Genomic DNA, 10736 nt, shown 5'->3' with positions numbered 1-10736 from the left:
GAACATGAGTTCTTTCTACGCTACTGTCCCAATGGAAGGGAAGCACAACACATAGTGTGCGTTTCGCTGATGCGCTCCTTTCCTCGAAGCTTCCTTGCTTTGCCGTGTCAGCAGTCTGCCAGAGTCTAACAGGACAGCTGAAGCTCCAAGTGTATTCATGTATCCTGTTCACACACACACACACAATCACCCTGTCCTCCAACACCCCCCCCCCCTCCTCCTCCATACACACACACACAATTCTTTCCAGGGGGGCATGTTGTCACAGGTTCAAAACTCATTATCATTTTAAGGATTCTATTGATCCTCCTGACCTCTCCTCTCGCAAACAGCTTTTGAACGAATTATAAAGAAACAGATATAACTCTAAAATACAAGATTCTTAGTAGGGAATTACAAAACAATATATATTTTTAAACTGTACTGTAAGTATATGGGATAAATGTTTAGTCTAATGTTTGAGACTTTCCACCTAATCCTCTCTGCCGGGCGCACAGCAAATTGGAGCAAAATGGGAGATTCAAAAATCTTCCATTGAGATGAATGCATGATTTGCAAGTGCGTCCCAGATTTGCGTGCTTATGTTCTAGCCTGCAAGCATGGAGATGTTCTGCGGTATTATGGGTAGAAAGACAGACGCTACATCACAAAAAGCCCAGCGTTGTTACGCTGGGCTGGGGGGCTCCCATGGAAATCCTTCCCCTTAGAAACCCCATCCACTCCATATAAGGCTTGAAACTGCTTGAGAGTTGCGATTCGCTGGCTTACAGATTCTGGTGAGAAGTGGAGGGGGGTGAGTGGGAGGGAGCAGAGATGTGGGGTGGTGTTTGTTAATCATGGGAGAAGGGGGGGAGGGTGTGAATCACGAGAAGTCTGTATGTGTGCCTATGTGTTTGTGCATGTTTGTGAGAAAGAGAGAGACAGGGAAGCATGATTGTGTAGTGTGTAAGGATTGCAGAACTGTCTGTGCGCGCATGTCTGGGCTCTTGCAATTAAGGGGAAGTCAACGTTGATTAAAAAACAGATGCATTTTGTGTGCATGGACATAGGTGTTACAAACAGTGTCACAGTGTGAACCTCACACTATACCTACTGGACTTCACTGAATGTCAATGAGTTTGTGTTGTGTGTGTTCATGTGGTGTGAATGTATGTGTGTGTGAGAGAGTGTGTCAGAGATTAATGGGGCTTGAAGGGGTTAGTTGTTGCAACACTTGCGTAGTGACAGACTTATGTAACTGCACTGGCAGCCAGTCTATTGATCAGAGTCCCTAAATGCTGATTCAGGTTAGAGAGGCCTCTCTTTTCCCTCTCCAACAATCTGATAATTCTGTGTTTACAAGCTCTCAAGCCCTGTATGCAACACTATCCATCATGAACGCACGCTCCCATTCGCACATTATGCTCCCACTCTGTGTCCAGCTTGGATCGAATGATGGACCTCTCGACAACTCAATATCTGTCTATTTCTACCTCTCTTTCATCTTTCTGTATTTCTCCCTCTCCTTTCTCCAGCTGACAGAACCTTGCTTCACACCGTTTTCTGGAAACAAATATTCCTTTGTTTTTGTTCCTGTCTTTTCTTTCTTCGTTGTCAGGAACTCAGCAGCAAGTCCACTCCCTTATCTGAGAACGCCAGTCTACTCCAGAGCAAACACAGATGAAAAAGGATATTCAGTTTTCTATCTGGCTGTCTATAAGTACACCTGCTGAATTCATCTGCCCATCCCTTCATTGTTCTTCTCTTTTATCAATCTACTGTACTTATCTTTCACCTCTCCATCTAACCACTCATTGTTTCTGCGATTCTCCACCCTGCCACCCACTCCCCTGTCAGGCATACTGTACACACACACACGCACACACGTTAAGTGGTGCTTCCTCCCCAACCTGACAACAGTGACAGATCCGATGTCCACGATACGGCTTCTGTGTACATGCATTATTCAGAAGCTAGCACAGAGCCCTAACCCTCATCGGTTATCTGTGACTATGCAGAGAGGGAGAGAGACAAAAAAGACAGACAAATAGAGATAAATGCAATCCACAGGATCCTTAAGACGACATTTCAACACCAGTTCTGCTCTGCTTGACTCTATTAGCTTAGTTGCTACTTTCCCTCCAACACAAATTTGTCACTCAATTGACCAATGACGTAGCCTCGTAGTCTGCATTTTTTGGTCAATATTTGATGAAAATTGCCGTCCCGTCTAATGCAGGATGCCAACTGAACACATCTATTAAATACTTGGGACAACTTTAATCAGTTCTCTTTCACACAGTACACACTATCCTCCACTCTCATTGATCATGTCAGTGGGTCAAGACAAATTCTTCTAGAGATTCACTTGGAACACGCCACCACTGAAGCTCACACGCCCTCATTAGTGTCTTTGAAACTCCTTGAGACCAGAGGATCCTCATAAAGCAGACTTTGTGCCCGGACCCCTCGGTAGCCCCCAGGGCTAGAAAACGACAGGCTGGGATGTGGCCCTAACTCTGGGGGCGTTGGGGGCATCTGGAGAGGGATGGCAGGGGGGTGGGGAGGTGTGGTCATCTCTGGTCAACGTGCTTCAGTGTCTGGTTTATCTCGCCATGGGCTTCTGCCTGGGGATGAGAGACAGAGGCAGCTTCTGTGTGCTGTTGGATGAGATGGATAGGATCATGGTTGAGTTGGGTGGTGGTGGGGAGGGGCTGGGCGGGGGGGTCAACAGCGGGGTAGGCCCCCCCACCAGATGTTCCGAGCAGACGTTCCGCAGCCAGACACTGCTTGTCGGGATGGTGGAATGCAGGGCGATGAGTTACGATCAGTTGCAGGGGATTTGTCTCTGGCTAGGTCATCTGATTCATCCCTGGATGGGGGGTGACAGGGATTGTGAGTTTGTGTGTGTGCAAGGGGGCTCTGGGGGGCAAATATCTGATAATAGATGAACGGCTGTGTATGTGTGTGAGAGAGGGATCTATCTTGTTTACCAGTAAGGCTAACCCTCTTGGCTGAGCCGTGACCGTTGGGGTGCACCTCTTAGTGCCACCCGTTAAGCAGCACTGTATGCCTGTCTCTCTGCCAGCTACTGTTCACCTAAACTCACTGGCTTTGCTCAGTGTTGCGCTGGGGCAGGGATTAGACCAATGACCTACCTTTTGTTGTACTGTGTGGGATTATACAGTTTTAAAAGTACACAACGTAAGATATGCTAGATCACGGAACAATGTAATTAGAGTAGCCTACAAAAGGTAGGCTGGAGAATGGTACACCAGCAAACACCATCTCCAAGATGTTTTTAACAGATTAAACCATAGGTACAAATAAAACCAAATGTTATGGGGTAGACATTCAACACTACCCACATGTAAACATATATTTGTAATGTAAGTTTACATTTTGTCATCTTTGTCTTGTATTTAGCATGTCATTAAAATGTGTCGAAATATACTTGTTCAAAAGGAATCAAACTATGAATTTGATCTACAGCAAATACACTCGGTCAGTTTTTAGAAAGTGTCCATTGTCCATATAATCTCCAAAACTGGTTCCAGCAGCCAATTGGTCCAGGCAGTGGGAACAAAAAGATTTGGAGAGCAATATATTATTAAAGTACTGTCTCCAGCACCACCACGTGGTCAATACAGGAACTAGATAAAATTGCAGAACAAGATTAGGTTTCTCAAATGTTTTGGTTCGTTTCACATATTACAGTATAATATTATTAAACTGGTAATTCTAGATATTTAACATTGATTACACAATGTGTTTATTTTCCACTCCACTTAAACCCATGGACTGAGCAGAAGCATCATATAAAACATTCTCGGTCTTCTGACTGAACATCAGTCAAGATGCACTAGACATAAATTTGTAACAGTTCACAGAATTGAATTATTTTTTATTCAAAAACACTCTTCAGAGGATTACAACACACACACTTCAAACATTACTTTCTTAACAGCAGAGGACCAAAACAAAAAATAAAACCACATTGAGGGTTGGGGTCAGAATCTTTACATCCTGACCTGTGCTTTGTGTTTATTACAAAACAGGACAATTAATGTAAAATAAAAACAGGACAAAGACATTGCAAGTTCAAAAAGACCAAAGCAAATGCTACACACACACACACACACACACACACACACACACACACACACACACACACACACACACACACACACACACACACACACACACGATGAGTCAAGGTCTATTTACATTGTTATACAAACACGTTTAAAATTCTTGCGCAGTAAAAACAACAAACTCAAAATGACAAAGCTGACAAAGAAAGGATTGTTTGTTGCAATTGACAGAGTGACAGAGTACAGAGTTGGATTCAGGTTAGATTTGAGATGAACAACTGAGTTCCCCGGATATAGTCAAGACCTTCTTAGAGATAAGGTCCACCTGAGCATATAGAATGTCAACTAAGTGGTCCAAAACTAAGTGTAGCTGCAAATAAAGTATTGAAAACATTTGACCTCCTGGGGATCCTTGAGGAGTAAGAGACCTGAAACCTAAATAGCCCAAAGTTATTAGAGGCCCCCAGGAGTACATAGAGGGATGAACTATACATATATGCTGTTGTTTGACAGTGTAACAAAGGAAATTGATAACTAAGTGATTGGAACACACTCAAGGGCATTGAGACTGCACAAAAACCCTTAGAACACGGCACAGACACACAGAGGTCGCAAGTGTCTTGTTGGACGACACAGTATCACAACTCACTATCCAGAATTTTCCATTAGTCCAGATCACTCAACACCACTTAATGGTCACGTGTCTACAAATAAGCCTAAGAGCTGACAAGACACAAAAGGTTTTCATTTCTCTAGATTATATTTTGGGAGTAACAAGGATGGCAAACATCTAGACATGGTTTACACTCTAACCTATGTGGATGGGTGCACATCTTTATCAGAGGGGGTTTTAAATAGGTGAGTGAGTTTGGAGTGGGAACAACTCCATTCGGCAGGGGCAAATATGCCACTACATGCAACCAGAACATTTATATGCCCTAGTATTTAAAAAGCTTTGAAAATGGAAAATGTCTAAGAGTCTACCTTATCCACATTGCATTGTTAATTTTGGAATGATCAAGAAAAAAATAAAATACAACAAAAAAAACACAACAAAACTTTTGTATGGTATGAAGCTTACCACACACATAAAAAAAACTAAATCTACATGATATTTTTACTATACAAAAGATTTTGTTCACCATTTTCTGTTGTTCCGCAGCTTAAATGTGAACTCCACACACAGTGGCAGTGTGTTGTTCTGAGGAAGGCTAATCATCGTCTTCATCGTCATCATCGCCCTCATCCTCTGGATCCCGCTTTCTCTTCTCACCCTGGACACCTGCCCCATCTTCTTCTGGGGGCAAACACATTCATCAAAAGGCTTACAAAGTTGTTGCACTTGTGCAGATTTATGTGGACATGCAGAATTAATTCTTGATCGTCCAAAACGATCTTTTACACGTTTGACACTTTGAAATAACACTGCATTTATGCAAGTCTCTGGATTCACATAAGAAATCCAAACATACTTATATGGCATTAGAATACATACCTCCATCCTCATCCTCTTCCTCTTCAACATAATCATCATCATCTTCCTCATCCTGCAGACGAAAACAAAATATGACCTCAGTTAGGGTGTTTGAGGAAGCGGAATTTCTTATCCTTACACACTATTCACAGTTTTGTTTGCTTGATTGTTTATTGGGCGGAACTGCAGGACAGTCCTTGGTGCTTCATAAAGGACAGATGTGCTCTAATAAAGTGCATTTATTCTGTTCACTTTGGCATACCAACATGGTTAATTTGATAAAAAATATGTTGATTACGACAACAAAGTGGATCAATAGCTAGGTTTCTTTACACAACCCAAAAATGTGTGTGGCGTGATGTGGTACTCACTTGAATGCCTTCCTTCATCAGATAGGACAGACCAACCTCCTCTTCACCATCAGAAACGTCCTCATCATCATCGTCATCTTCATCATCATCTTCGTCGTCATCTCCAGTGGGACCTGCAGCATGATCGTCGTCTGTAGGTGGGAATCGCAAGTACAATCAGTTGAAGAAAAATGGCTCCAACACAGGTGCAGCCACAACAGGAAACCAAGAGAAACCTTCACTTCCACCAGATTTCCTTGCACAAAAATCATGCCGAGCAAACAATACAAAGTTCTGCTATTTCCCCTGTTCTGAGTCCCAGAGTACTCTTAACCCCCGCCTCCCGCTCGAGTCCCTCTCTCTCTCACCATCATCAGCCTCCGAGTCGGGGACCTCGTTGTCGTCCTGGTCGTACCCGTCCAGGTAGGTGACCTGGGGCAGCAGCTCAAACACGCCGTCACGGTAATCCTCCAGAGTGGTGATCTCACAGCTGTACAAGTCCAAGCTCTTCAGGTTCTTCAGGTTTTGCTGTGTTTGTGTGATGACGGATAGGAACCAATCAGTCAGTGGGACAGGGACATTAGGTGAGCTAACCCATTTCTTTCAGCAATGAGCTTTGGCTAAGAGGCATTACAGAATACATGTAATATGACCATGTACTGACACAGCAAACTGGGCTTGCATCCGATCACTCAATTAACTTTTGTACAAGATCATACTTGGTCCCCGTTTCATCAGCATCTCCTAATCAGCTTCCACATTTCAAGTTAAGTATTAAACAATGAAAGTATTCAGCGACTGTCGTGTTATATTAAAAACCCTAAGATAAACTGTGTGGATGATGCCATGTTAAAATGTAAAAGGTTGGGCGATGAACTTACCAGGGTCTCCAGGGTGCTCAGGTCCTTTATCTTGTTGCCACTTAGGTTGAGGTAAGACAGGTTGGGACACTTCTCCGCCAGCTTGTCTAGACCCCCGGAGATGCCATTATCACTGATCTCCAGCTAGAGAGAGCACAAAATTGAGACACAAAACAAAAATGAATACAGACTACTCAAAACTAGTCTTGCAAAAGTAGGTAATGGGGTGTGGTTATACCTAAATAAGCATTAAAGATACGCTATAAGAATTAACTAGTCAAACTGGGCATATCCAGTCTATACTGCATTTCATATGCGGTGAATTGAAACCATACATGATGATGCATTGCAGGGCTGTAAGTGTTCTCACCTTGCGCAGTTTGGGCAGTGAGGGAAGCTTGGCTAGGGAGGTGAGGCCCACATTCACCATACTGAGTAGCTCCAGCTCCTTGTAGTCATCTGAAAGGCCTTCCACCTCTCCATCACTAGACCGACAGTTGTCCACCACAAGCTCAGCCACCTGCAGAAACACATTGTAGTTGGTTTCCCTGGAGACTGAGGCTTGCAGTGTTTTAGGAGGTGAATAGTTTGAAGCGCAAAGCAGTGTTAAACCATGACTTAAATGCTTTTTAAAACGTTTTATTAATATATGAATAGTTTTAAGGTAAGTAGCGTAAATGCACTTAAGAGCTCAGTGTCAGGAACAAGATTAAGCCAATTTCTAAGCATGAATAAAACAAATTATGTTCATGTCCTCCATCCCAATGCAGATAAATCTTAACACGATACACTATTTTGGTGGCATAAATAATATGTACATTAACATTCTTTACACATTTTCTTCACTGTTCCTTGTACATTGCATTAAAAGGAAACGCAGAGCAGAGGCCTGAAGCACGAACAACCCTCAACTGGTCAGAGTTTACAACCATCATTTAACCGACGGACTATATGCAAAGCGGGCTGACACCATCCTTGCGCTGGTTAGCAGAGCGTGATAATACCAACTGGGTGACGTGAGACGAGTGACACTACAGCATAACAGCAGGGTAGCCATGTAAGACGCTACAAAATGTTATCGTTAGTGGGATTTAAATGGCTGGACGAAGATTCAACCGCAACAAGTCTATTCCCCAGCAACTAACAATTTGGGTGCAATGTACATTATGTTTTGAACAGGCGGTCTTTTTAGGTCACGTCGAAGGACGACAATTTGAGCGGCAACTGAGTCGCTGATCTTCACCTTTCGAAATTTTCATGCGGGCGCAATATTGCTCATACACATTTGTATGTGATATGCTGCCTCAACAGTAGATATGCCTACTTTTCGGTGACAAGTTTAGCTCTGTCCGTCGGACTACTGACATCAGTTGGTTTCTTGTATGCGCTTGGGGCATAGCAAGCTGGACAACTAGCTAATGTATTACAATATATTATAAAATATATTTTATTAGTCTAGCAGTTACTTGCAAGCATAGACATTCCAAATCATCGCAGTAGCAAACGTTATTGTTATGATAGCATGTGAGTGGCAACTCCATTATCTAATCCGTAACACCACACATCGCCATTAGCTACGTGGAGAAGATAAGCACAACTCCATTAGCTAGCCACAGGATAGCTGCTAGGGCTACATGAAGCTTGCGCGAGCAACCTGGCAAGCACGAGTTTGGTGCAAGCATTCAGCACCTTACTATTAATGCAAAACACAGGACCAAATTGTAACGCAATGGCCTCGCGCAGCACACGCCAGGCCAATACCGAGTAATCTAGCAACCAGCCCTACTGTTTAGTTATTTTAACAAATTCCATGAGCATCGTCCGTTCGTATCCATGGTCGACTTCGCATCCTTCGCGAAATTCCTTCAGAAATAATTAAATAAAGACGTAGTTGTGTACCTCGGCTGGGCTCTTGTTCCTCAACTCCAAACTAATCCTCTTCTTCATCTCCATTTCCAGGAGTATAGAAAGTTTGAAACACAACCCAAACAGAGGAAAACTGAAAATAAAAACTGGAAAACTCAAGCACTCTTTCACGTTGCCTTCTTCAGTCAATGGCTGATAGGTGATAACTAAACCTCCATGTTACCTCGCACCCAACCCCCTTTGCAAACACCGCCTCCTTTCTCATGAATATGAAAACATTCTACATACTAAGATACTATTGATCAAATATTGTGCCATTCACTCAAGGCCGCCCAAAGTTATAATTTATGCATTGTTGGAAGTTATGATTGGTCAATTTTGAGTATCTTTGTACTACAACTAGGCCAATGAGATGGCCGAAAGTAAAAATTTAAACTCAGCATACGCCCACTCTTTGTTCTTATTGGCGCCATTACTAAAGATCGACAGTTGAGGAAATATACCCATTAATATGTTCACGATCGAAATATTTTATCATATGCACAAACTGACTCCCAATTAACTGTATGTAACATACCTGTGGTTGCATATTCACTGAATAATAGTATTAACTCGTCATTGGCCAGTACTGTATGTCCAAGTAAAAGGTAATGTAAATTAACCCTGTACTAGTTTATATAATTAAAGTTCATTTTAAAAGGATGCTAAGAAAAAGATAAATGCCTTCCAAGAGGGCAGGGCAAACGGTTTATTTGGTTTACCAAAGTGTTTACCATGCAATAGAAAGAATGGTCACTAGGTGTCAGGCTACACAATGTTGTGTAAATAATTTATTTAAAGGGGCAATTGACTGCAAAACCGATTTTACCTTGTCATAGTTGAATAACGACAGTTTGGTGGGTAAAATGAACATAACGTGAATATCAAAGTCCATTGACACCTCTTTCCTATTCAAATCTCAAAAAGAAAAAATTTGGCTGTAAAACGCTAGCTTTTCAACAAAGCTACCGGTCCTACGTAGGACCGGGGACCGCCCTTTTTGGCTCTAGTCTGTATCTTTGTCACGCCCCCGAATTTACATCCAGACCAGCCCGATAGCGTCTATCTACGATAATAGTTTAGCTGCATGCTGCTCTCTGTAAGCTACTTATAAGGAATTACAAAGAAGAACGTTTTGAATTATAACAAGGATATTGAAAATGGACCACGGATGTAAATGCTGTGTTCCAGGCTGTACAGGGAAGGCTAACACTCAGTCTTCCCAAGGAGCCAAACATTCAACAGGCATGGCTGCTGTTGTCTTATGAGAAGATCCCTGCGAAGTTCGACACTCAATCATTCATTTGCTTTGAACATTTCACCCAAGACAGTTTTGACAACCTTGGACAATTTCAAGCAGGATTTGCTAGGAAGCTGAACCTGGAAAGAGGTGCTGTTCCGACCGTATGCTCATTGCAACCGCAAGCTATAAGGACAGTATGATGTTGTGCTAACAGTTATTAGCAATGCTAACGTTTCCTGTATAATATAGCATACCAGGTAGAATGCTAAATACGTTTCTACACACATCAAATGACTCTAGCTAGACAAGCTGTAGTCGGCATTAGAAGGGAAGCTTCCGAAAAATAGCCAGAAAACAAACAGCAGTCTGGCTTATTGCTAACGCCTATCTATTTGAAAGAACTGGAGAAAGGCAGGTGCTTGATACAGGATACGTTAGCATTGCTAGTAACTGTTACTAGTAACACCTAGACTAGGGTGACCAGAAGCATGACCCTGAAAAGGAGGACACTTGGGTCCAAAAAGGAGGACAAAGGGTCAAAAAGGAGGACAACCCCAAAAAGTTGGGGTGGGGGGGACTAACTGGTTTCCCAGCGGTGCGTGCACCTATCAGTCGGGGGGAGGGGGGGGGGACGGCAGACCAAGCATTATCCTTGTGCAGTTGCGTATTGCAGGCATGCTTAAAGCCCCTTTCCCCCTACTACTCACGTCAATGTCAATGCGACAGAACTTACAGAAGGTATGATATTGCTCTTTGCTGCTCTTATGGCAAAGCAGAGTTCTGAAATACGTACGTTAGAAGGAGGTCTTTCCTTTTGGCATCGGAAAACTA

General features: G+C 42.8%; 1 protein-coding gene across 2 annotated transcripts; it reads right to left on the bottom strand.

Moving 5' to 3' along the window:
* Window positions 1–3866: 3866 nt before the first annotated feature.
* On the bottom strand, window positions 3867–8922 carry LOC146300756 (acidic leucine-rich nuclear phosphoprotein 32 family member E-like). 2 transcript variants are annotated; one of them, XM_084705788.1, is made up of 7 exons: window positions 8657–8922; window positions 7128–7277; window positions 6779–6901; window positions 6266–6425; window positions 5919–6049; window positions 5569–5620; window positions 3867–5367 (listed from the first exon to the last, which is right to left on the bottom strand). In XM_084705788.1, the coding sequence occupies exons 1-7, from the start codon at window positions 8708–8710 to the stop codon at window positions 5285–5287; spliced, it is 753 nt and encodes a 250-aa protein (XP_084561914.1). In that variant the 5' UTR covers window positions 8711–8922; the 3' UTR covers window positions 3867–5284. The 2 variants fall into 2 exon arrangements, with proteins under 2 accessions (XP_084561914.1, XP_084561906.1); XM_084705780.1 differs by having other exon boundaries at window positions 3867–5370; window positions 8657–8919.
* Window positions 8923–10736: the final 1814 nt, after the last annotated feature.

The sequence above is a fragment of the Hypomesus nipponensis genome, chromosome 2, assembly GCF_054491055.1.
Source record: "Hypomesus nipponensis isolate SF chromosome 2, ASM5449105v1, whole genome shotgun sequence".
Taxonomy (NCBI): Eukaryota; Metazoa; Chordata; class Actinopteri; order Osmeriformes; family Osmeridae; genus Hypomesus; species Hypomesus nipponensis.
This window is presented reverse-complemented; position numbering and strand designations above follow the sequence as displayed.

Bases quoted from the DNA above. Each gene is read 5' to 3' on its own strand.
- LOC146300756 (XM_084705780.1), bottom strand. From the start codon at position 8,710: ATGGAGATGAAGAAGAGGATTAGTTTGGAGTTGAGGAACAAGAGCCCA. The intron at 7,278-8,656 runs GTACACAACTAC...GTGTTTCTGCAG, and splicing joins GGAACAAGAGCCCAGCCGAG to GTGGCTGAGCTTGTGGTGGA. The intron at 5,621-5,918 runs GTGAGTACCACA...TTTCGTCTGCAG, and splicing joins TGATGAAGGAAGGCATTCAA to GATGAGGAAGATGATGATGA.